This window comes from Balaenoptera acutorostrata, chromosome 9 (genome assembly GCF_949987535.1).
Source record: "Balaenoptera acutorostrata chromosome 9, mBalAcu1.1, whole genome shotgun sequence".
Classification (NCBI taxonomy): domain Eukaryota; kingdom Metazoa; phylum Chordata; class Mammalia; order Artiodactyla; family Balaenopteridae; genus Balaenoptera; species Balaenoptera acutorostrata.
The window spans coordinates 14,839,680-14,866,816 of NC_080072.1; the positions used below are offsets into that span (position 1 = coordinate 14,839,680).

The 27,137-nt window shown below is 42.2% G+C and overlaps 1 protein-coding gene across 12 annotated transcripts in view; it reads left to right on the forward strand.

Moving 5' to 3' along the window:
* AMBRA1 (autophagy and beclin 1 regulator 1) overlaps positions 1–27,137 on the forward strand; it is a 184,225-nt gene that overhangs the window by 20,145 nt on the left and 136,943 nt on the right. For 6 of the 12 annotated variants that reach the window (XM_057552759.1, XM_057552766.1, XM_057552769.1 and 3 more), the window contains 6 exons: positions 14,757–15,010; positions 15,390–15,448; positions 15,972–16,155; positions 16,794–16,966; positions 17,939–18,005; positions 18,556–20,009. In XM_057552759.1, coding sequence (XP_057408742.1) covers positions 14,876–15,010; positions 15,390–15,448; positions 15,972–16,155; positions 16,794–16,966; positions 17,939–18,005; positions 18,556–20,009 — 2,072 coding nt within the window. In that variant the 5' untranslated portion in view covers positions 14,757–14,875. Of the gene's footprint in view, positions 1–2,575; positions 2,778–2,863; positions 3,016–14,334; positions 14,432–14,756; positions 15,011–15,389; positions 15,449–15,971; positions 16,156–16,793; positions 16,967–17,938; positions 18,006–18,555; positions 20,010–27,137 lie in introns of all 12 variants that reach the window. The other 6 variants (XM_057552767.1, XM_057552768.1, XM_057552760.1 and 3 more) reach the window with 5 other exon arrangements.

Genomic DNA, 27,137 nt, shown 5'->3' on the forward strand with positions numbered 1-27,137 from the left:
TTTTTTAAAAAAAATATTTATTTACTTATTTATTTATTTGGCTGTGCGGGTCTTTAGTTGCAGCATGCAGGATCTAGTTCTCTGACCAGGGCTGGAACCTGGGCCCCCTGCATTGAGAGTGCAGAGTCTTAACTGCTGGAACACCAGAGAGGTCCCAGTGCCCCTTTTTTTTTAATTGCTGAGTAGTATTCCATGGTTTGGCTATACTTCAGTTTGTTTAATCACTTGCCCATTGAAGAACATCTGAGTTTTTTTTCCCAGTTCTTGACTATTACTGATAGAGATGCTGTGGACATTTGTGTACCTTTTTTTGTGCGAACATGCGTTCTCTGGGGTAAATGCCATGTGGTATGTGTTGCTTTTTTTTTTTTTTTTTTTTTTTGGCTATGCTGTGCCACATGTGGGATCTTGGTTCCCCAGTCAGGGATCGAGCCCGTGCCCCCTGCATTGGGAGCTTGGAGTCTTCACCACTGGACCGCCAGGGAAATTCCTGTATTGCTCCCCCCGCCCCCCTTTATTGATTGATTGATTGATTGATTGGCTGTATTGGGTCTTAGTTGCGGCATGCGGGACCTTCGTTAAGGCATGTGGGATCTTTTTTGTCGTTGCGGCGCACGGGCTCTTCGTTGCATCATGAGAGCTTCTCTCTAGTTGTGGCGTGCAGGTTTTCTCTCTCTAGTTGTGGCACGTGGGCTCTGTAGTTGTGGCGTGCAGGCTCCAGAGCGCGTGGGCTATCTCATTGAGGTGTGCTAGCTCAGTAGTTTGGCGCGAGGGCTTAGTTGCCCCGCAGCATGTGGGATCTTAGTTCCCCGACCGGGAATCGAACCCGCGTCCCCTGCATTGCAGGATGGATTCTTTACCACTGAACCACCAGGGAAGTCCCTGTATTGCTTTTTTAAATTAAAAAAAAAAAAAGGAAAAAAATTAGAGGTAAAACAACTAATTATATGATTGCCTTTCAAAGTACATATTCAAACCCTATGTTCTTGGTGTACATAACTTATTTATGTTGATTTCTGGTGTTTTGCTCTAGCAACAAGGCAATAATAATAATGCTGTAGTTTTCCTTGTTTCTTTCAACTGATGATCTGTGTATTTATTACAAATAATAATTAACACTCACAACCTACCAGGAGGCAAGTAATGGTTAGCGCTGGTGTGGTTAACTCCTTTATAGATAGGGAGGTTGAGGCATGGGTATTGTGGAATTTGCCTAAGGTTATAGCACTGTGTTCTGACTCAGATTCATTCAGATTTATTCCTTCTCTTTCTGTCTCCTGAATTAAATAACTCTTTGTAATTTTGACCTAGGTGTGAGGACACGAAAAGGGTTTTTTTCTGTATCTGAGGTTTAGTGCTTGTTCTATAGAAGCAATATAGTATAGTGGTTAGAGTATGCACTTTAGCATCTGATTTTTTTTTTTCTTAAGTCTTTAATGAATTTGTTACAATATTGCTTCTGTTTTATGTTTTGGTTTTTTGGCTCTGAGGCATGTGGGATCTTAGCTCCCTGACCAGGGATCGAACCCGCTCCCCCTGCCTTGGAGACAAAGTCTTAACCATGGGACTGCCAGGGAAGTCCCATCTGATTTGATTTTGACTCTCTCCTCCACATGGACAAATCATTTAACCTCTCTCTAAGCCTCAGTTTTGTGACTTGTAAATGGGGATAATGATAGTACTTATCTTCATAGTGTTGCTGTGAGAAGTAAATGAGATAATGTGTGGAAAAGTGCTTAGCACTGTCAGGTGTATAGCACATATTCAGTGAATGTTCGATAAAAGTATTGCTTTAAATATATGTGTTATATTCTGCCACTGGGCTTCTCTTTATCAGTTGGTGGATGATTGGATAAATATTGGGATCTTACTGCCATGTACTTGTAAGGCTTTAAGATTGCTGTAACTTTTGAGGTAAGAATACTTTCTTTGAATGCTATTTCAAATTTAGTCTTATATATAATTATTTAAAAATAGGAAGTGATGTTGTATTATATTTATTGTAGTATTAGTTTGTATGAAAATATTTTAAAGTTTCTCCTGAGTTATTCATATTTTCTCAGGCTCATAGTCATAGAAAACTAGAACGTGATTCTGAACTGTTGATTTCCTTCCTTTAATCTATCCCCCCCAAAAACATTACTTTTCATATTTTCTTCCTAACATTTATCAGTACTTGAAAGTGTCATCATTTTTTTAATTACATAAATAATCACATAAGCTCCTTGAGGGCAGGTATGTTCTCATTCGCTGTAGTATCCTCAGTGCCTAGAATAGTGCTGAGTACATAGATACTCAGTAAACACTTGCTGGCTGTCTGTTATTGCTTTTGCATCTTTCCAGTCCCCCTTAAGTGTTTTTTATTTGGGAAGTAGGGGAAATACAGTCCAACTTCTAGTCAGAGCTTAAAATGACTAGGTTCTTAAAATCCAGTGCCTTATTTTGATTGGCTGAGAAATGTGATTGGCAAGGTAGAAGGGCATCTGGACCTTTTAGCATAAGAGCTCTGCATTTAATAATTTGACTTCTCCTTTTCCTGAAGCCTTGAGGGAAATTTTTCCTTTCCCTATTCTAGTCAGCCAAGAACCTGACCTGGGCTGACTCTAACATTGGAGAACACTGAACACAGTATCTGCTGAGCCAAGGACTGAGAGTCAAGCTCTGATACTATCTGAAGGAAAAGCCTGAATTCAAATCCTGCTTTGCCTACTGACTCATCTTGCAAACCTAGATGAATTTCTTAACCTCTTGCAGGTTTAGATTTTCTTACTTGTCTGGTGAGTAATCTTACCTGTCTGGGCTTGTGAGGATACCCGGCCTAACGTTCTCAAGGCTTTTTACAGTACTGTTGCTGTGGCTCCAGGAGTTTCCAGGAACTACTGGGGGCAGCGTGGTACTCCGGGAGGAGAGCTGGACTCTTCTTCCCAAAGACTGCGCAGAAAACAGAAAGATGGGATCCTTCGTGATTTGAAATCGGCTCTACGTCAGCCTCCTAATGTTGTTGGTGGATGAAAGGTATGTTGTTGCCAAAGCCATTAGGCCTGTTTGCCTGAGGCAGCTGGGGTCAGTTCCCATTTCTGGGGTTAAGCTGTTTTCGTCTCTCTGAAATTTCTTCCATCAAAAGCTACTCTTTTATTTTTTCTTTCTTTCTTTTTTGCCTGCTAGTAGGAAATCTCTTGCCATTTTTGTGCACTTAGCAGTAGCCTTCCTGGTCCTGATTCTGTTGATAGGTTGGGACTCAAAAATTGAGCTTCAATTTCTTTTTGGTTCAGTGGTTTCCTCTGTGTTCTTCCTTGAGTTTTCAGGGGTTCTCAGCTCACTGTTTTCCCCAGAAGAGTTTTCAGGTGAAGCTTCGTTTCTTTTCTCTTCATTCTTCTGAGGTAAGTGAGAGTAAGGAAGATTGTCAGTCTCAAATTTGGGTCTTATGGCTTTTTGTTTCTAGCTTTGATCATACTTTGTTTTTGAGCGTAAACTTTACTATGTTGCAGACATTAGGTTATATCATTGTGAGTTACTTTAGGAAGCCGTAGTCAGCAAAATCTATAGCAGAAAAGCTGGTGTTTTTTTCCTCCCCTTCACTATAATAACAGTCACTAGAATTTATTTAGTTTTGTATCTTCAAAGCATTTTGGAAAGTTGTTAGCTTATTTGTGATATACCCTGTAGTGGTCTGCCTTACACTGAGTTTATATATAAAAAACTCCCTGGGGGGTGTAGATATGAGAAAAAGAGGTTACATTGCTTGCTTATCTCTTGGTACATTTGGGCTGACAACCTTTTACAGGTACTTGATTCATTATTATCTCTTAGCCTAACTTTCTAGAGGCAGACGAGTTGTATTTTAGGGTATTTGTAATTGAACATAAATGCTGTGCATGTCTACAGTACAGGTGCAGGTTCTATTAACATTTTATTTCTGGTCTTTGGCTGCTTATAAAGGGGCTGTGTATAATCTTGGTTATATAGGTCTTGATTCCATCAAATTATTTGCTTTTAGTTTGTCAGGTGATTAATTAGAGGTACTCTCTGATTCTGCTTCATAGCCACTGTAGTTTCCTTTGCACTTTCTCTTAGAGCTGCATGTGCCGGACTTCTTTGTGTGAAGTCCCATTTATTGTTTATTCTGATTACTGTTGGTTCCTAACTTGGCTTTTACTTAAAAAGTTGTAATCCTGCCTTGAACTTTTTGCGACTCCTAAGATACTCCAAGGATATTATTCCTTTAAGGTAGAAAGAGAGGGTGTTATTACTTTCAGTTTTTATATGTAGAGTGTGATTTGTTCAAGATTATATAACACCTCAGTGGTAGAAATCAGTCATTGAAGCTTCTTACCTCTTAGTCTTATCTTTACCCATTAAATCACATCACTTTTATATCCAGCACTCTCAAGCTCAGAAGATACAATAATATCCCATATTCCCAATGTTGTTCTCAGAGAATCCACTGCTTCTGTATTTTGTTCTAAATATGCTGTGTTTCAAATATGAGTATAAAGAAGCATTGTTATATGAGTATAAAAAGTACAAAAGACTCCTGTCATCTCTGTATATGTATTTTTTTAGGTTTAGCCCCCCCTTCCCCCTTAGTAGTGGTAGGGATGGATTTGCCCTGTGCATACTCTGTTTCCTGGCCTTGTCTTGATTAATGACATGTACATAATGAAATGACTTGTTGAGATTAGTTAATGGTACAAAGTTTTCTCTTTTTGGAGATATTTGACTCATAGAAATTGAATTTATGACCTTGAAACAACAGCACCACCTATAACTGACCACGTTTTTTTTTCACCTAGGTGTTGCTATTTATGAGAGTTTGGTGTTTGTTTTGGGCTTTCCTCATGGTTGGATATAAATACACACACATATTCATTCTCTTCTATGTTAGGCACTAAAGTAGGTACTGGACTAGGACAGACATGATTTTTGCCCTCACAGAGCTTGTAGTCTAGTGAGGAAGATAGAGTCCTAACAAGGCATTACGTACACTGGGTATTAGGTAGTATTGTTTTAGTTATCTGTTGCTGTACAAAAACCACCTCTGATGTGTGTTTTTTTCCCCAAAACTGGCAAGTATTTCTCCAATTCTCAGCAGACACTGACCGGGTGTCCTACAAATTTAACTCAGTTCTGACACTCTCTACCTGGAGATAATATCTGATCCCACAGGTTTAAGGGCTCAGTCCCAAAAAACTGCACCCCCTCAACTTTAGACGCTGATTGCAAGTCCAGGTTGTAACCTGTGCTTCTGATTGGTGGGCTATAGGTGGTAGGTTCCCACAACCCCCTTCTTGGGTTGGACTAATTTGATAGAGCAGCTCACAGAACTCAAATATTTACTTACATTTACCAGTTTATTATAAAGGAGTCAGATGAACAGCCAGATGAAGAAGTACATAGGGCAAGATCTGGAAGGGTTCCAAGCACAGGAGCCTGTGTCCCTGTGGGGTGCATCACCCTCCTGGGCTGTGAATGTGTTCACCAACCTGGAAACTCATCAGATCTTGTTCAGTAGTATGTATGTATGTATGTATGTGTGTGTATATGTATTTTTTATATCCATTTATTTATTCATTTGGTTGCACTGGGTCTCAGTTGCGGGAGGTGGGCTCCTTAGTTGTGGCTCGCCAGCTCCTTACTTGTGGCATGCGGGCTCCTTAGTCGTGGCATGCAAACTCTTAGTTGTGGCATGCATGTGGGACCTAGTTCCCCGAGCAGGTATCGAACCCGGGTCCCCTGCACTGGGAGCGAGGAGTCCCAACCACTGTGCTACCAGGGAAGTCCCTTCAATAGTTTTTATAGCGCTTAATCTGCAGGCCCATCTATCCCCTTTCCTCTCCCAGAGGTCAGTGGGTGGGACTGAAAGTTCCAACCTTCTAATCATGTGGTCTTTCTGGTGACCAGCCCCATCCTGAGGCTTTCTAGGGGTACCTCCCTAAGTCACCTATTAGCATAAGTTTAAAAGAGACTCCTTATGAATGACAAAAGACTTCTATCACTCAGGAAATTTCAAGGGTTTTAGGAGCTCTGTGCCAAAAATGGGGACTAAGACCAAATATGTATTTCTTATTATAAATCACAGTATCACACCACCTCCAAATTTGTGGCTTGAGACAATGATGTGTTTCTCACGATCCTGTGGGTTAGGAATTTGGGCAGGGTTTGTCTGGTTGGTTCTTCTGCCCTGTGTCGCATCAGTTGGGGTCACTCATTTGTCTGCTTTCAGCTGGTGGCTGGGCTGGGTTAGACAGGGCAACAGGGTTTCAACTCACTGGTCTGACACCTTCAATGTGGCCTCTCCTAGTAGTGTCTTATCATCCAGGTCTCTCTCTATGGTCTTTGTCTCCAGTGGGACATCCTGGATTTCTTTGCAGCCTGGTGGTTGGCTTCCAGGAGTGAGAGTGGATGCTGTCAGTCCTGGAACTGGCGCATCATCGCTTCTGCCATATTCTGTGGTCAGAGCAAGTCACAGGGTCAGCCCAGATTCAGGGAGAGAAAAATATGTTCTTATCTCTTGATGGGCAGAGCAGCATGGGAGTAGGGTAGAAGGAATTGATGGAGACTGTCCTTGGAGAGAACCTATCCCAGACAGGTAGACTAAATTAGTTGTGGAGAATCCTAACTCTAGCAATGCAGGGAGGTCACTAGCATATGTGTCTGCCATGTGGATGAGAAAGGGTTGGTATGAGGCTCTACATTGAAGACTCCCCTTTTTCTTTTCTCAGGTGTGTTGATGTCATATTTCATGTTTGACAAAGGGGTATGCACAGACATGACAGAGTATGTTCAATCACATTCTTTGTTGACTGTTTTTTGAGATTTATGTTCTATCCTGGTTGCCGTACAAAAGTAAATTACTGTGGCATCTATCTCTATTTCCTAATAGGTAATTTTTCTTATTTGGATGGAGTTGGTAGGTTTGTGGGGTAAACATATAGTAGCTGAATTTCATGATATAGTCTTATTTGGCACTTTATCAAATTCAGAGTTATTTCTGGTCAAAGGTTTTGAAGTCCCCTTTTCTCGCAAAAACTATGTAAATAAGTTGCTGTAAAGGAAGGAATGAGAATTTTTTTCATTTTTCCTCAGCATCATTTTTTTTTTTCTGGCCGCACCGTGGGGCTTGTGGGATCTTAGATCTCCCACCAGGGATTGAACCCGTGCCCTTGGCAGTGAAAGAGCAGGGTCCTAACCACTGGACTGCCAGGGAATTCCCCTCAGCATCATTCTTTAATTTCTTGACCTTTGAGGAAATGAACGTTAAAAATAGAAAGCAAGCTGATTTCCAGTTGATATGGTAAGACAGTGAAACGTTGATTGAGGGCCTAATACATGTGAGACTAGTACGTGAAATAGGAGAGAGACCACATAGGAGGTTTTATCTCAGGCATTAGGGAGTTTTCTGTTGTAATGAAGTATGTAGACTCTGGAGCCAGACTGCCTGGGTTTGGATTCTGAATCCAGCACCGACAGTGTGACTTGTTCTCTTAGGGCCTCATGTACCTGAGGATTGTAAATGAGTTACTTTATGTAAAGTGCTAAGAACAGTGGGAATGAAAAGGACTATGAAAGTGTTAGTTATTATTATTTTAACCATTATCTCGAGATTTTATTATTTTTCTTTTTAAAGGTTACAGTGGTAAGATTTTTTTTTTTTTTTAATATGAAATGGTTTGGAGACCTTTGCAGTGGACAGTCTCATTTTGCCTAGAAGAATTTGTCTTTAATTAGTCTGATTGTTTATAGGACTTTGTGGCCTTCAATATTTTTTTTCTCATTAGATTCTGTAATTCTTCATTATAGAATGAAGGTATTATTTTGGTACAAGCACTGGAATTATATAATAGCAAGCACTTTTCATTTGGTAAGTCTTTTAATCCTTGTGGTAATCCTATCATATACATACTATCTTTCACGATGATGAAACTGGAGTACAGGGAGGTTAAGTAACTATTCCAAGAAACCTTCATGTACCAAGAAACCTTCATGTACCAAGAAAATGACAGAGCCAGGATTCAATCGCCAGTCTGATTTCAGGACCCATATATCACTATACTATACTATCTCTCATTTAGAAATTATGGATAAAAAAATTAAACAAACATTACTTAAAGTTTTTCTATCTAGACTTAAACCACAATTAGCAGTTTGGTATATCCTAGGATATCCTTTAGTACTCTGCATACAGTAGATACACAACTCAGGTAATAGTTGAAGTTTTTATGCTTCCAGGTGTGTTTGCTTTCAGAATTTGTTACCTGTTTACAGTTCTAGATTTGTGATGCTTTGCCCCAAATTCCCTGCTCCCCTCCAAGTTGAGTCTACTCTGGGAGTCAGACAAGAGCTATATAGAGGCAGGGATGGTTGCTGCTGTGGTGCTTACATTTTTGGACTCAGATCATACATGGTGTCATTTGAAGTGTCCTGAAATGCCCTGTAGAAAGTCCTGTTAATGAAAACAAAGCTGCCAGTTGTAGAAAACCCTGTGTATTTCCACCCACATGGAGTTTCTGAAGAGTACTGGGCCACTTTTAGGCCTCTAATTAAAAGCCTGACATTTTGTAGTTAATTTTCCAGTTGTTGGGAGAACTCTACTTATGCAGGTGATCCTAGGTTTAGTATTTAAAGGATTTCTTTTTTCTTTTAAAGAGTTAACCCTCAGGACTTCCCTGGCGGTCTAGCAGTTAAGACTCCGTGCTTCTAGTGTGGGGGGAGTGGGTTTGATCCCTGGTTGGGGAACTAAGATCCCACATGCCACGTAGCGCGGCCAAAAAAGAAAAAACAAAAACAACAAAAAAAGAGTTAACCTTGGGTTGAATCCTGTATGTTATTTTGGGATATATGTTGGTATTACATGGCTGATTTGACTCTTAGACTTTGCCTACATGGGCATAGTGAAGTGAAGAGAGATGCAGTTACTCAAATAAATGAGATCATTGGACTGCATTTTAACAGTGCTTCCAGGCCTAATAACTTTCTGATTCACCCCCCTGGAATGCTATTGATAGGGAGGATTTGGGGTGTGAATTATTAGCCAGGTTTTGCAGATACAGCTCTAAGCTGTTGGTTCTGTCTTTTAATTCACTTTTTATGTAGAGGTAGCCCAAATCTCATTTAATTATTTTTGCCACACAAATGAGTACAATACTTTCCCTGAGTACTTTTTATTTTGTTGTCTGGTAACAGCCTTTGAAATGTTTCTTAGGAATCTGCTACCCTTGGGAATCGTGGCATCTCAGGTCTCAGAGGTTTTAGTTGGCCATGTTGTTTGGTGAGGGAAACCATGGTGAACCCCAAAGAGGATTCAATAGTAATGACAACAGTAACGGCAGTGGTCTTAATGCTCCACCACACTTTTCTTATTGGAGCCTCACAACAACTTGATGAGGCAGATATTGCAATTCCTATTTACAGAGGGGGCAAAAAAGTCCCAAAGATGTTAAATAACTTGTCTAAAGTCATATTGCTTGAAGGTGGAGTGAAATTGCTAGCATAGGGTGATCAAATTGCAAGGAGGACCTGTAAGTCTGACTTCAGTTTCCACTGGGCTGTGCATAATCTCTAGGTGACTTTTATTAGTGCTCGTTAAATATAATTTTGTCCTACAGTTAAGCAGAGAAAACCTTTCAACGTGGTTATCCTCCCATCTTTTTAGAGTGATCATCATGTTATGGAGGGGGGGGTGGTTAGAAATGGGGTGGAATAACAAATAATATTTGTGTTATGTACATATCCCAGTCGTGCCCTTTTGGTTGTACGTGCACAAGGCTTTTGGTGATTGAGAATTGATTCCGGGGGCCTGTGTAATGGTATCACAAAGACTCTTCTTGGCACCCTTTGTCCCAATCTGGTTTAAGGGACAGATTGGGAAACTTGTTTCTTCCTCCTTTTTAAAAAGAGGAATGAAAAACACACTTGACTGGCACTTCCTCCTCAGCAACAGGCCTGCCTGACTGCAGTTTGATTTAGCTCCTTTTGTTCTTTATGGAGAACAAAGTAAAATTTCTTCTCAGGTGGCTGTAAGGAGTGTATCAGGAGAAGGCCCCTTATCCTTTTAAAGAAACAGAGCAAATATTTTTTTTTCAGACAAAAGAGAGACTCTGCAGTTGTTTTAGTTCCTTTGACTTCTTGCCATCAGTCAGACTTTCTCTTGTTTGAACTGTTGGTGTGTTGAGGTCTCTGAGAATTGGTGGACAAGCTCTTCAGTAATCCTGAGCTTTAGTTTTTGAATTTTCTTGATAACTGGTATTTGTAGCAGCTCTTCCCTCGTCCTTCTGATTCCTGTAGGAACTTCAGACTTCATCACAGTTTTCTGAATCATCCAGTGTTTGTGACCTATATTTTCTTCCTCTTGAGTTACACGAGGTCAGAAGGTCAGACTTTTTTTAGGAATTGGACTGCTGCTGTGTTCACCACATGTTATAAGATTATAAATGGTTTAAATATATTTCTCTGAAAGTACTTTTAATGTTGCACTATAGGGCAAGGAACCCTCAAAACTCATTTCTGCTGAACTTCTCTATATTAGGTAAAAGAATGATCGGCTCTAAAAAAATTATAGGCTCAGTTAAGGGTTAAGGTGAATGGATGGTATGGTAACTGTATTTGTGACACCTTCCTGGTTAGTAATTATTCAGCTTTGTGGCAGTTTCACTTCCAGACTTTTGGTCTTAAACCATGAGTTGTCAGGGTCACCAAGGAGATTATTTCTTTCCAGTTAGTTCATCCTTAGTTTATGCAGGAGGTTGGCCTGCACTGTGTTGACATATTCAGTGTGTACATAGTATTTATATTGTAGGCTACTGGGGGATGGGAGCTGTACTACAAGGATACAGGCTAGAGTGTTCCTCAGTCAGTCCTTAGGGAACTTTGTGGTGTATGCGACTAGGAACTTGGAATTATGTTTTTCTGTAGAATCTTTCTGACTTTTTAAATTTTAATATTCCAGGGAGAAAACTCATTTCAGCACAGGCGATAAATATTTTTCCTTCTGTATTTGGATGCATCTAGTTGTGTACTTTTTAGATTGCAGCCTTTCATGAAGTGTAAAGAGCTGATTATTGTTTGACTTTTTATAATAAGCATTTATTACTTTTTAAGTTTAAACAATGAAAAGAACGCTGCCTTTTCTGATGATTGTCACCTATAATCCTGCCACCCAAAGAGAACCATGGTTAATACTTTTTATATTTCTCTTCTATCGTTTTTTTTATGATTTTAAAAAAATTATTTATTTATTTATTTTTGGCTGCATTGGGTCTTCATTGCTGCACGCGGGCTTTCTCTAGTTGCGGTGAGCGGGGGCTACTCTTCGTTGCGGTGTGCGGACTTCTCATTGCGGTGGCATCTCTTGTTGCGGAGCACGGGCTCTAGGCGCACAGGCTTCAGTAGTTGTGTCATGCGGGCTCAGTAGTTGTGGCTCACGGACTCTAGAGCGCAGACTCAGTAGTTGTGACACACGGGCTTGGTTGCTCTGCGGCATGTGGGATTTTCCCGGACCAGGGCTTGAACCCGTGTCCCCTGCATTGGCAGGTGGATTCTTTTTTTTTTTTTTTTTTTTTTTTAAATATTGGCTATATTGCTTGTATATTCTTTTTTTTTTTTTTTTAAAGGGGTGACAACGTCTTTATAGCTACTTTATTTATTTATTTATTTATTTTTGGCTGTGTTGGGTCTTCGGTTCGTGCGAGGGCTTTCTCCAGTTACGGCAAGTGGGGGCCACTCTTCATCGCGGTGCAGGGACCGCTCTTCATCGCGGTGCGCGGGCCTTTCACTATCGCAGCCCCTCCCGTTGCGGGGCACAGGCTCCAGACACGCAGGCTCAGTAGTTGTGGCTCACGGGCCCAGCCGCTCCGCGGCATGTGGGATCCTCCCAGACCAGGGCTCGAACCCGTGTCCCCTGCATTAGCAGGCAGACTCTCAACCACTGCGCCACCAGGGAAGCCCGGCAGGTGGATTCTTAATCACTGTGCCACCAGGGAAGTGCCTCTATCATTATTCTTAAAGATTTAAAAAAAAATAAAATTGGGATCATACTGTATATATAATTTTCTATTCTGCTTTTTTCACTTAACATGTATTTTTTTCACATTATTAAATATTTTAAAAATAAATTTTGAATAGGTAATTTCAAAAATTAAAATGACATAAAACAAAAACACTGAGAAGTCTAGCTTCTATCTTTGTCTCCATTTACCTTGTCCCTTCAGTCCCTAATAAGTGACCATTAACTTTTTCTCTTTTTCAAAAGTTAGCCTTACTATATATGTTGTTTTGCTCCTTGCTTTTTCCTCCTCTGAACAATGTATCTTGGAGATCTCTTGCTATCAGTACCCAGAGAATCTTCCTTACCGTAGATTAGTCATTTAGTCCCCTTTAGAGACTTGGGTTGTGCCCAATTTTTGCTATTACAAACAATAAGAAGTAGTAATTAAAGGGAAAAAAATTAAGCATTTACTCTGCTTCAGTTATTTTATGATTATTATTTTTTTAAAGGACCTTTTGGGCCCCTAAGCTTTTTTTTTTTTTTTTTTTAATTTATTTTTTATTTTTGGCTGTGTTGGATCTTCGTTTCTGTGCGAGGGCTTTCCCTAGTTGCGGTGAGCGAGGGCCACTCTTCATCGCGGTGCGCGGGCCTCTCACTATCGCGGCCTCTCTTGTTGCGGAGCACAGGCTCCAGACGCGCAGGCTCAGTAGTTGTGGCTCACGGGCCCAGTTGCTCCGCGGCATGTGGGATCTTCCCAGACCGGGGCTCGAACTCGTGTCCCCTGCATTGGCAGGCAGACTCTCAACCACTGCGCCACCAGGGAAACCCTCTGCTTCAGTTATTAAGGGAAAGTTCTTTATAGAAGAATGCCAGCTAATAAATGTAGAAATAATGATGGAGTTGGAAAATCAACGTATTCCAGTCCCCAAATGAAATAATTTAAAAAGGAATCATCAGTGACTGCTAAACGATTAAGCAAAAGGTTGAAGAGGAACAGCATATTCACATGGTGCCAAATGTTAGCCACAGATCAGTAGTTGTAAAGGGGGAAATATACCTTTATAAAGAGAGCTCTGGCTGTTACAGACTCAACCAAGTGATCATGTTTTGCCAGATGATCATGTAATTTACCAAGTCTCACTAAATGGAACAGTCTGAGAATATGATGTGCTGCATTATGAGATGAGGTACGTAGGTAGTAGCATCACCTGAGAAGCATTTTTGCTCAAGCCTCTTAACCTAAATCTAGTCAGTGTTTACAGGAAGTATTAGGGATAGAGATGCAAGCTAAATGGCACTGTGAGGAAATAACCAGACAAAACTAGGATGTAACTGTCAACTGCAAGTCAACAAGTCAACTCTCCTGGTCTTTTTAAAAAGCTTGTGTTGTAAACAAACAAACAAGCATAAACAGAACCAACCAAAATAAAACTTGGAGGCCATTCTAGAGTAAAAGAGACTAAAGAGACATAACATCCAAATTCGTTGCTTGAACCTTGATTGGGTTCTGGATTTTTTTTTTAGACACTTTTTGGTGTATTTGGTGTATTAAAGGCACAAATGACAAGGGGTGTGATAATGGTATTGTGGTTATGAAGTTAAATGTCTTCATTCTTAGATGCACAGTGAGGTATATAGGATTAGAGTATCTCAATGCCTGCTGAAATGGTTCGCAGGAAAATTAAAACAACCCTTATATATCTCTATCCATGGAGATAAATGAGGCAAATTTGACAATATATTAGCAATTCTTGAGTCTAAGTGGTGAGTAGTTGATATTTATTCTACTGTTTTCAACTTTTCTGTATATTTGAATTTTTTCAAAATATAGTTGAAGAAACAGTGTTGCAATGAATGAGGTTTATATACGTATTCTTTTCAAATGCCATTTCATTGGGCTGCATATTCCATTGTTTGGAGGGACCACAATTCTTTAATTGTTGCACATGTGTATACTTTGCTGCTAGTTGACATTTTAGTAGAATTTGTGTTTATTTTATGACAGTTTTATACCGTTAAGGCTTGCAGTGGATGAGAAAAAGGAATTGAAATTTTTTCTTTTCTTTCCTCCTCTGTCCTCTATTCTGGAACTTGAGTGGGGAAGAGAAAAAGAGAATGAGAAAGGTACCTCGAAGGGGTTCTGTGCACTTGCTTTTAGGTAGGAGATAGAATTGAAGCTGCTGCATAAGAACCATACCTTAAGTAATAGCCTTTTAAAATCGGTTACTTGTCCTTTAGTTTGGAGGCCCAAGTGATAAGGAGGACTACCAGCAACTAGGGAAGCAGCTTGGCACAGAGCGGGGAGTGCAGATTTTTTTTTTTTTTTTTTGGCCGTGCTATGTGCCATGCAGGATTTTAGTTCCCGGACCAGGGATTGACCCTGTGACCCCTGCATTGGAAGCACGGAGTCCTAACCACTGGATGGCCAGGGAAGTCCCCAGAGTGCAGGTATTGTGTTGTGATTTGTTTTGTTTTTGACAGGGTTTTAGACCTTTTGGTTAGTAAAAAAGTTCTTACTGCCTGATAAAAAGAATAACTCCTTTAGACAATGGTCTGTTCTTTAGATATAAGGCTGAGCTATGGAGGATATGGGAGGAATTTAAGGATGAAATATTCTTGGAAGAAAAGTTCTGGGAGAAGGGTCTTTTCTGAGAAGGTGTCATTAAATATGAAAAGAACAGTACTTTCCTCTTTGAGCTAGAATCGTATTTGCAGTGGGAACCTTCTCTGACCGCAGAATAGATGTTCTTTGACGTTAATGTCTATACCTTAGATTTCCATGAAGGCAACTTACAAGGACCTGAATGGCCTCATTTTAGCTGCTTCAGCGTGTAGAGCTATTGCTCGCTCCTTCTCTTCCCGGGCCTGGTGTGACAGTGGCTACTGAGGACCATGAAGGTTGTTCCAGAGAAGAATGCTGTCCGGATACTCTGGGGGCGAGAACGGGGCACTCGGACCTTTGGAGCTCAGCGACTTCTGCAGGAGCTGGTGGAAGATAAAACCCGGTGGATGAAATGGGAGGGCAAGGTGAGAAAAATGGGTGTTTTTCACATAGGAGTTGTAGTGGTGACGGTAGAATGGGGCCTTAGAATGGGTTAATGACATAGAGTTGGGGTACAATTTATTTTGTGTAGGAGAATTGATAAATCTAACTTGGTTTTTTGTGGGGCGGAGGTTTTAATAAATTTGGAAGCATAATGGGCTAGAAATATCATTTTTCTTTAGAGCTAGATATTTATCCTGAACGTAATTTAGATTTATCTCTGTCAATTTGTAGCTTGATCATTGTCTCCAGTTTTTAAGCTTACACTGTAAATACTAGTCTAGAATGGTTTGGTGCTTTTGAGATAGAGTGAGCCATAGTTTATAAATAATGTATTTTAACTTTTGTTTGTTTGTTTCTCAGAGAGTAGAACTGCCGGATAGTCCACGCTCTACCTTTTTATTGGCCTTCAGCCCAGACAGGTACCTAGTCCTTACCTAAACTTTACCTGAGACTTGTGACAGCATTGCTTTCTCGTATTTGGCCTAGCTTGATCTTCCAAGTCAAATCCCTAAAGGCTCTTTGAAGCACTGAATGAACAGAGCTTTGCCAGTGTTATCAGAAAGGGAAAGAAAGTAGATGAGCAGTGCTAACCATAAAAATAATGGGAATAAGCAAAGGAATCTATGAACGTCGAGGATCAAAACTTGGAAAGTTTCTCAATAAGAATCCTTTGCCTGTGTGATATAGGCCACCAATAGTGTGATAGTTTTCCCTGCTGGAAAAAATATTCTCTGAAGGGGTTATGTGTCATCTGGGGACAGAATGGAGAAGCCAAAAGCTTTTAAAGATGAGAATGTTTCTGTTGTTTGTAATGCCCAAGGCGTAGTTTTTTTCATGTTGGGATGGGGAATAAGTATCAATTTTCATTTTTTGTCCAAAGCTGATAAAGTTTGTTACCCTCCCACATGCTTCACATTTACTTCCTCCTCTTTGATTCCCTAGGACTCTCTTGGCCTCCACCCATGTAAACCATAATATCTATATCACGGAGGTGAAGACAGGCAAGTGTGTTCACTCTCTGATTGGACACCGCCGCACTCCATGGTGTGTCACTTTTCATCCCACCATCTCAGGCCTTATTGCTTCTGGCTGCCTAGATGGGGAGGTTAGGATTTGGGATTTACACGTAAGTGTTTCCTTTTCTTTGGTATTCTAAATGCAGAGACTTGTTTACCCTTGGGTTCTTAACGCTGGAGGAGAGACTAGCCAGGTTCTTAGAACTATATCTGAGTACTTACTCAGTAATCATTGCCTACTTACTGATAGGGAGTCTAGCCGACAGCCCTCCATTCTAAGATGAACACCCTATTTAACTGTCTGCCCATTGTGACATAGTACAGGACACTCTAAGACGTCTTCAGGATGGATTTCTCTTGTTTTAGATCAAGGATTGTACTGTATTCTGATCATGATCGTCAAAGCAGTGTGCTCCTTGTCCTGGTGACTGGCTAGTGGGTTGTTGTGCACCATGTCATGCACCAAGCTTGAGTTTTCACAGGCTACAGAAACAGGAGCTGTGCGGGTGCTCATTGCTTATGGATTGTAGATGACAAAACTGAGCTGACAGTAATGTTTTTCTGATAAAGTTGGTGACACTGCCAGATCACTGGTTTTGTACGTCGTTTTCAGAGGACATACTTAAAGTAGGCCCTACAAGTAGTCGTTTTATGTTAAATGGACCCTTTTTTTTTTTTTTTTGAAATTGACATCTCAGTCTGCCGGCAGCTTGTAACCTAAGAATGTCTGGGATTTGTTCATTCATAGGGTGGCAGTGAAAGCTGGTTTACAGATAGCAACAATGCCATTGCCTCTCTGGCTTTCCACCCTACGGCTCAGCTCTTGCTGATTGCCACTGCCAATGAGATCCACTTCTGGGATTGGAGTCGACGGGAGCCTTTTGCTGTGGTGAAGACAGCTAGTGAGATGGAACGGGTCCGGTGAGTGCATTGCCCACCAGCAACGTCTGGTGTAGGATTAACATGGCAGAGAGCATTTACCTGTGCTTTCACCTCAGGAGACAGATTATTATCTCCGTATTATCCCTGCTCAGGGCAGGGTGTTATCCCTATGGGTCTTCCTACTTTTAAAGCAGCTGGCTAATCAGCCAGGAAGCAGTTCATATTGTTCATTTCAGCTGTTCCTTATTGGCCTCATCTTCTGGTCTCTGTAGACTATGGCTGTTAGAATCTGTTTTAGGTTCAAAGCTATCTGGTTTGGTATAAAGCCTTTTTTTTTTTTTTTTATAATCCTTAAAAGTATTCAGGTGGTGGGTAGCTTGGTGGGTAAATTGCTTATCCCTGGTTTTCTGGAAATGGAAAGTGGAGATGTAGATATGTATCCAATCTGCTAGTAGATATTTACATATTTAGCCATCAAAATCAGCGCACATATTGCCTGAATTAAAGTCAATGCATTGTTTTCCTTTGGTCCTCTTGGTATCGCAGTTGGATATTAGCTAATTTTCTAGCCTCAGCTATGTCACTTGATGCTGAGACTATTCCTTGTCACCAGCACTCATGCTTCTTGCCAGTGTAGCTGCTGTGTGAGGGGAGACCTGAACCTGTGGCAGAGTATGGGAGCATTCTCTGCTTTACTATTATGATGGGCTCTTAGACATGAGCAGCTGTGTGCTTAATGTAGCTGCTTCCTGGGATGGAAGCCCAGGTGTTTTTTGAAATTATTTTTGCAATATGTATTCCCTTATTCTGCCAAGTGTGAAGATGTAAGAAGTATTGAGCTTTATTATTTTAATCTGTTTGAAAGTTTTGGAAGTCTGTAACATTAAGTGGATACCTCGGTGATCCCACAGTTGTCAGTAATGATTTCCAGACGTTTTCTCACAGGTGTCCTCTTCTCAGTTAAGATAATTTCTCTCTCTGTGTCTCTGTCCCTTTCTTCTGTGCTTTCAGTCTGGTGAGATTTGATCCTCTTGGACACTACTTACTCACAGCAATTGTTAACCCCTCTAATCAGCAGGTAAGTTAGTCAGCAGTTCCAACTCTGTCTAAACTGTGGGTTATTTTCTCAACTAGTGCTCTAATTCTGATTATATTGGACTTCAATTTTCAATGTCCAAGTGTTTCTTTCCAGTCAAGATTAAAAACTAGCTTCAGACTGTATTCAAAGTTATAGCCATATCGTGACAGGGGAGTCCATTCTGAAACCCCTGAGTGATCGTCCCAGTAGAAGTAACCAGGCTGTGTTGGATAACTTGTCATTCATGTGCCTCTGGCTGGTTGACAGTTTGCTTCCCCTTACTGCCTCCATGTCTGGAAATGCCTTTTGTAACAGAGTTGGTTTGCCAGCTGTACTCGTTCAGAAGTGTTGCTAATTGGAAGTGAATAATTTAATACCATATGATGATTCTGAATCTGGAACCAGTTAATTCTCAGTACTTCAAGGATGGAGTTGTTGCCTCTCTAGAAAGGTTTTCCTTGGATGATTATCAGTAGTTTTTCTTGATCTACCTGCAAGTTCTACCTAACTGCCTGGCTCTGCCCCCGCCCCACCTTGGTCCACGTTGCAGGGTGATGACGAACCAGAGATCCCCATAGACGGAACAGAACTATCGCATTACCGTCAGCGTGCCCTCCTGCAGTCACAGCCAGTGCGCCGGACGCCTCTCCTCCACAATTTCCTGCACATGCTGTCCTCCCGCTCCTCTGGCATCCAGGTGGGAGAGCAAAGCACAGTGCAAGATTCTGCCACCCCCTCACCCCCACCGCCTCCCCCTCAGCCCTCCACGGAGCGTCCCAGGACTTCCGCTTACATCCGGCTCCGACAGCGGGTCAGTTACCCCACAGCCGAGTGCTGCCAGCACCTTGGGATCCTGTGCCTTTGCAGCCGCTGCTCTGGCACTCGAGTTCCTTCCCTCTTGCCACACCAGGACAGTGTCCCCCCTGCTCCTGCCAGGGCTACTACCCCTTCCTTTTCTTTTGTACAGACCGAGCCCTTCCATCCCCTGGAGCAGGCCTCATCAGCGCAGCAGGACCAGGGCCTCCTGAACCGGCCGTCTGCCTTCAGTACAGTCCAGAGCAGCACTGCCGGCAACACGCTCCGCAACCTCAGTCTGGGTCCCACCCGTCGCTCTTTGGGAGGCCCTCTGTCTAGCCACCCTTCTAGGTATCACCGAGAAATCGCTCCTGGGCTGACAGGATCTGAGTGGACCCGGACAGTGCTCAGTCTGAACTCCCGCTCTGAGGCGGAATCCATGCCCCCGCCCAGGACCAGTGCCTCTTCGGTGAGTTTGCTGTCTGTGCTGAGACAGCAGGAAGGTGGCTCTCAAGCATCTGTGTACACTTCAGCCACAGAAGGGAGGGGTTTTCCAGCTTCAGGGTTGGCAGCTGAGTCAGATGGAGGGAATGGCTCCAGCCAAAACAACTCGGGCAGCATTCGCCATGAGCTTCAATGTGACCTGAGACGCTTCTTTTTGGAGTATGACCGGCTTCAGGAGCTGGACCAGAGCCTGAGTGGGGAAGCACCCCAGGCCCAACAGGCCCAGGAAATGCTCAACAATAACATTGAATCCGAGAGGCCAGGCCCCTCCCACCAGCCCACCCCACACAGCAGCGAGAACAACTCCAACCTGTCGCGTGGCCACCTGAACCGCTGCCGCGCTTGCCACAATCTCCTGACCTTCAACAACGATACCCTGCGCTGGGAAAGAAGCGCACCCAACTACTCCTCTGGCGAAGCCAGCTCCTCCTGGCAGGTCCCCAGTACCTTTGAGGGCATGCCCTCGAGTGGCAGCCAGTTGCCACCTCTCGAGCGGACTGAGGGCCAAACACCGAGCTCCAGCAGGCTGGAGTTGAGCAGCTCTGCTAGCCCGCAGGAGGAGAGGACTGTGGGGGTGGCCTTCAACCAGGAGACAGGCCACTGGGAACGAATTTACACCCAGTCCAGCAGATCTGGAACTGTGTCGCAGGAGGCCTTACATCAGGATATGGCTGAGGAAAGCTCCGAGGAAGATTCACTCAGGAGGTGAGCAGATGCTTTCCTGTCTTCTCCTGTATCCCTTACTTTCCTACTGATATCTCTTCCTTCAGTCCTGTGGGTGTTGTGGCTGGATCTGGAGCGTCTGGGATCCATGCATCATGCATCTGGTTCTGATCTCCCTAGCTTCCATTGCATCTTCTTGGAAAATCTTGCTGTGGTGGCGGAAAGAGGATAAGGCCTGGCAGTGTGAGTCAGGTGACTGCTTGCTCCTTTTCTGGCTAAGCTCATGTGACGTTTAGCCTTGGAGGAGAGTTGTAGATGAGGTTAGAGAGGCATGAGGAGGTAAAACCGTTGACTTCCTCTGCTCTGCTTTTTGGCCTTCTCCAAGGATTGTATGTGCAGGACTGGTTATTGTGAAACAACAAAATGTCCCAGAGAGACTAGGAAAAAGTAGTAAAAGAGAACCCTGCTTGGGACAGATTAGTGTATTGGGTCTTTGATTGTGTTGCTTTGGACAAATTCTTAAACCATATCTTTTGGAACATTGCAACTTGACAGAAGGAAAAGAAAATAGTACGTATATATGTCAAGGAAAATTTTTTTTTTTTAGAGGTATATATTTTTTGGACAGCAAGTTAGTTGCTTAGTTAAGATTCTTTGAGTAGATCTTCCAGATGGACATTCACCTCAAGGTGGAGAAGAAGAAATTCATAGAAGGAAGGCCTCTCCATACTTGGATTGGCATCCCAGGCAACTCTTTCATGGAAGAAACAGAGTGGGTGTAGCTGATCGCCCACCACATGTTCCGTGTATGGCTGTGTGCGCATCTATCTTGATTTATTAGGGACTTCTTTCTGTAATTCTGTAAAGGTCAAATCTAGCATAATCACCAACTCCCAGAATATGCCTGTTGGATCCAAACAGCATATTGCTCTGCATTACATCCTCTGTTGAAGCATCTGAAATTTCTCTGACATAAGCTTCTAGCAAGGGTGGGAATATGGATTGTGCACATAATGTACTTGTTATTTTGGGAGAATGCTTTAGAGAGTTACCCAGTTAATAAGTATTTGTTGAATTATATTTTTTTTCTAGCACTGGGCTAGGCACTGTCAGGAGTACAAAAGAAGTATAATACCTGGTCTTTGCCCACTGGCAGTATACAGTGTTGTTGTAGAGGCAAGACTTATTTACATGTAATTACATAAAAAATGTAAAGGAGCCGAATGCTTCATTGTATGGGACTGAGATTAAATGTAGTCTAATTTCAGAGAAAGGGAAGGATCATCAAAGAAGGCTTTACAAGAATAAGTCTTGAAAGATGGGTAGGATTTGGAAAGGGAAAGACCTTTTTATTTTGGGGATATAGCACATGCTAAGGGAGGAAAGGGCATGATGAATTCAGGATAGTAAGAAGTTACTTAAGGGCGGTAACGTGAACACAGGGAGACTTGGTCAGATATGAAAGATAGACGAGGTAGCTGAGATTGTTACTCTGCCCATTTGATTGAGGCCAGTTCTGGATTAACATCTAAATTCCCAGCTTTGGAATACTTTGCCTTGCATAATGACCCATATCAGGAGCCTGAGACTCTGTTCTTCCTTTTTGTCAAGAGAGGTGAGACAGTAGCAAGCATAGTGCCTGACATACAGTAGGCATTCAAAAAGTTTATTAAAGGTAGCCATAAAGGACTGTCTTCAGTTATTGCTCTAAAAGCCTACCAGTGCCTGTTTCACTAGCATCAGTGGGTTTGTGGTCAGCCTCTGTCCGTTCTGTTCTAGCAGGACCTCTTCATGGGTTACTGTTCTGAGAAATACCTGAGTTGTTTAAAACACACTCTGTTGTTTGATAATAATTAGAGATACCAATTACTGAGAGCCTACTACTGTGTTCTAGCTTTGCCTTAATTATTTCTAATTTCCACAGTAACTCTGTGCAAGGCAGGTATGAAATTTCCCATCTTCCAGTTGAGGAAAGAGTGGCTCAGAGAAGTCAAGTTTCTTGTTAAAGGTCACACAGTAGGTTGCTGAGTGGGGATTTGAACTCCAGTGTGCATGACTAAAGATTTTTCTAGGCTGCCCTCCATGGTGTATTTCTTTTTTCTTTTTTTTTTTTAATTAATTAATTTTTGGCTGCGTTGGGTCTTTGTTGCTGCGTGTGGGCTTTCTCTAGTTGAGGCAAGGGGGGGCTACTCTTCGTTGCGGCGCACGGGCTTCTCATTGTGGTGGCTTCTCGTTGCAGAGCACGGGCTCTAGGCGCGTGGGCTTCAGTAGTTGTGGCATGCGGGCTCAGTAGTCGTGGCACACGGGCTTAGTTGCTCTGTGGCATGTGGGATCTTCCTGGACCAGGGCTTGAACCTGTGTCCCCTGCATTGGCACGTGGATTCTTAACCACTGTGCCACCAGGGAAGTCCCCATGGTGTATTTCTTAAAGTGATAATCTCATTTTTAGGTGAACCATTTTTATGTTTTTCTTTTCTTTTAACTTTTTGTTATGGAAATCTTCAAACATATAAAAATTAAAAGAAAAGTAGTGTAAATGAACTCCCATATACCTATCAGCTGGCTTCAAAAATTTTCAGCACTCGTCTGTATCCCTTACCCACTCCCACCCACCTAGACATCATATAATTTTGTCTGAAAATACTCCAGTATGTTTCTCTAGAGCAATTCTGTCTAATAAAATGTTCTGTATCTGTGCCATCTAGTATAGTAGCTACCAGCCGCATGTGGCTATTGAGCATTTGAAATGTGGCTAGTGTGATCTGAGGAACTACATTTAAATTTTAACTAATTTAAATGTAGATAGCCACGTGTGACTAATATATTAATAGTCACTTCTTAATAAAGTAGGCCACTTAAAACCCAGAAACTATTAAGGATCTATCAGAATTTTTTGTAGGCAAAAAGTAGTATGTGTTTGTGGTTTAAATAAAAAAGTTCAAGCATTTAGAAATGTTATGTTGTAGAAAATGAAGTCCCTTGTCATCTTGCTGTAAACAATTATATATATATATATATATATATATATATATATATATATACACACACACACGTTTTTAAAATTTTAAAATATACAAATGCACAGTTCTCATTGTAAAATAGTATATTAATCCAGTGGTTACATTATTTATGGAGTTGCTTTTCAGATGAGCTTGAATGAGGTGTACCATGAGGGTTTACAGCCTACTCAAAAATGAGGTATCTTGTAAAATATTCTAAGTGCACACCCATTAAAGAAGGGCCACCACTTCCTCATAAACTGAGGGGCTGCATTCTGGTATAAATCACTAATATATACTTGTGTTAATCGGCATCTTCTACCACCTTCTGAAGGTCCAGTGTTCTCTGGCAGATGAGCGGCCTTGCTTGGATTTCCCCAGCAGGTGTCACTGTTGGGCTAGGCTGGCAGGGAAGAGAAGGTGTCCTTACTGTGTGTGTGCACGTCTACTTGAAGGGAGGGGGTTTATTCTTCAGCCTTGTAGTAGGAGATGGACTAAGGAGGCATGTTTTGATCCTTGGTGTTGCTGATATAATCTATAGTGTTTTCAGATAGTGAGAATATGAAACAAAAGTGTGTATTTCAGTGTAGCTCCATGTTGCTGAACAGTGATGCACAGTTTATCTCCTTTTGCCTCTTGGCAGTGGAAGGTGACTGTCTCTATATAGTCTGACTCCAGGTTACAGTTTATAACTTGGATGGCAGGCCCTTTGCTTCACCATGAGAAGCTTCTTTTGGGGTCTGATAGCCCAGGACTTAGCAGGAGAAAATGAGGGTGTTGGGGTTTCTTGCAGCAGGGTCCCTGTGGCCTTGAAAGGGTGGTATTAGGGAAAAAAAGAAAATTATTTAAATGGCATCTTAAAACTGGAGAAAACCTAGAGTTTATTTAGTCCAGTGTCTGTCTGTCTCTGTCTCTTTTCCTAATTGATGAGAAAACTTAGATGCAGAGAGGGGAAGTGACTTTTTAAAGAGGTGCTTGTAGCAAAGATGGGAGTCAAACTCCTGGATCCTAAAGAGGGCACTCTTTCCTCCTCTTCATTTGAAATTAGTGCTTTCACACATCAGTTTTCTCTGTCAAAACTTCGGTTGCGGGGCTTCCCTGGTGGCGCAGTGGTTGGGGGTCTGCCTGCCGGTGCAGGGGACGCAGGTTCGAGCCCTGGTCTGGGAAGATCCCACATGCCGCGGAGCGGCTGGGCCCGTGGGCCGCAATTGCTGAGCCTGTACTCCGCGGAGGGAGAGGCCGCGATAGTGAGAGGCCCGCGCGCTGCGATGAAGAGTGGCCCCCACCTGCCGCAGCTGGAGAAAGCCCTTGCACAGGGACGAAGACCCAACACAGCCATAAATAAATAAATAAATAAATAAATAAATAAATAAATAAATAAAAATTAAAATAGCTAAAAAAAAACCAAAAACAAAACTTCTGTTGCTCCTGTAGATCATTGCCTGAGGGGACTCTTCAGTTGACTTTCTTTGTAAAAATTGGAGCTCTGATAGATCATTTGTAATTATTGTCACTGGGTAAATGTAATCAACATGATGTTTCTAGGGATACAGGAGAAACACTGTTTTAGTTATTTGCCATAGAACCGCATTGATTAGTCCTTTTATTTATTATCATTTAAAAAAATTTGTTTTTGGTTGCACCGCGAGGCATGTGGGATCTTAGTTCCCCGACTAGGGCTCGAACCCGCACCCCTTGCATTGGAAACACGGAGTCTTAAATACTGGACCACCAGGGAAGTCCTGATTAGTCCTTTTAAAGTGATCCCAGTTAGGGAAGTTCACTGTTAAAATCTCAACAATTGGGGAATCAAATTTGGGCTAAATCTTCCCTAACTAAAATTGTTACTGCATTTCTTCTCCAGATAGGTAACAAGGCCTTGTGTCTGAAGTATTTACGAAGATCAAGTGTGTTCTGAGAACAGACATCTCTTGATCTGTACTTTTCCCTTATGATAGGTGAAGATTGGGGAAGACATTCATGGTTACAAGCGTAAAATTTGACCCAGAACCTCGAAAGTTAGAATTGAAAGCTCTCATTAGGTTTCTATGTTTTTTTTGTTTTAAATTATTTAATTTTGGCTGCGTGGGTCTTCGTTGCTGCATGCTGGCTTTCTCTAGTTGCGGCAGGTGGGGGCAACTCTTCGTTGCCTTGCGGGGGCTTCTCATTGCCATGGCTTCTTGTTGCGGAGCACGGGCTCTAGGTGTGTGGGCTTCAGTAGTTGTGGCATGCGGGCTCAGTAGTTGTGGCTCGTGGGCTCTAGAGTACAGGCTCAGTAGTTGTGGCCCACGGGCTTAGTTAGTCCGCGACATGTGGGATCTTCCCGGACTGGGGCTCAAACCTATATCCCCTGAGTTGGCAGACGGATTCTTAACCACTGTGCCACCAGGGAAGTTCCGAGATCTCTGTGTTTTTTTAAGACTTTTGTGAGGGAATTGCTTTGTTGGAGCAGCCTGAAACCTCTTGAGGCTTCATGGGCCAACTAACTTGCTTGAGCCCTCAATCCCTCAGCTCTAGTCATGTGGGGATTCTCCCTGGAGCTACAGCAGAACATTGCTGATGGAGGGAAATGCATGAATGACTATGTCCATGGGGCTAGTCGCAGGTCCACAAGAGGGAGAAGGCAAAGTAGAAATTAGGAAAGTACCAGTCTTCTCAGCACGATTGTAATATAGACGAGGTTCTATCTCAAATAGTTCTTCTGTGCCACTGACCTGAGTCTACAGGATTTTATATATCTAAAATCGCTCCCTGTTTCTTTGGATGGGGAGTAGACTCAGCTTATTATTCAAAACCTAACACAGTGGTCCCCTTTTCCTTTGGGAAACCTTCTCTGATTGCCCCAAATGATCACTTTCTCTTCTTTGCTGTTTGTGTACTACATATAGATACTTCCTTGTAGTATTGCACCCATGACAGAGAAATATTTGTTTCTCTTTTTGACAGTGAGCACCCTGAAGGCAGTGATTGTGTCTGTATCCCTACTGTACCTAGAATACTACCTGGCACATAGTAGGTGCTCAATAAATGTTAGTTATATTGAACATATGGAATTGAAATTACATCCTCTATGATTCAGTATGCAGTGTATATCCTTTTTGGCTTCCTTAGTAAACGAGAAAAAAAATCATTATATCACATCCTTAGTCTTCTAGAGAGTTTTTGGCTCAATGAGTACTTGCTGAATAAATGAAGTGGCATAACTAGAGTTGTACGTGGTAGACACCTTCTATAACTTGAGCTCAGGTGACCTAAAATTTGTTCTCTGCTGTTTCACCATTGAGCCATGTTTCTAGCTTGTGTATTGGTTTTGCTGAGGGCTGTAATAAGTCTTAATGCACCTGGTCAGCTGTCCTTCATATTGGCTCCCACCGGTGACTCAGGGCCTGCACACTCCTGAGCATCATCTACAGGTTCCTCTTGAGACCATTTTGTTGGTCTTGGCTTGGCATCTCAGTGATTTTAATATCTCTGGCAGTCCGTGCTTCTGTTTTGTTTTTTTTCTTCTTAAATACTCTCTGCAGTCTCAATGATGGAATACTTGATCTTGATAAAGTTCAAATTAGATGTGAATAAGCCAAATTAGATGTGACGGTTCTGTTTCCCATTGGTGGTTTATGTTTCTTTTAGTTTCTGTGGAAAGCTTTCACTGAACTTGCTTAGAAACAGGATGATTGGGGATTGAGGAAAATAGGTTCTCATCTTTTTTCATTTTGTGGGTCCGAGCATTATTAGAATGAATCTTTTTTTAAAAAATTAATTTATTTAATTTATTTTATTTTTGGCTGCGTTGGGTCTTTGTTGCTGCACGTGGGCTTTCTCTAGTTGCAGGGAGCGGGACTACTCTTCATTGCAGTGTGCTGGCTTCTCATTGCAGTGGCTTTTCTTGTTGCAGAGCACGGACTCTAGGCACGTGGACTTCAGTAGTTGTGGGCGCGGGCTCAGTAGTTGTGGCACGCGGGCTCTAGAGCACAGGCTTAGTAGTTGTGGCGCACGGGCTTAGTTGCTCCGCGGCATGTGGGATCTTCCCAGACCAGGGCTCGAACCCTTGTGCCCTGCATTGACAGGCAGATTCTTAACCACTGCACCACCAGGGAAGCCCTAGAATGAATCTTTTTTAGATTTGAAATGATTTTAGTTTGTTCCCCCCGCCCCAGGGGGCAGAATCCTT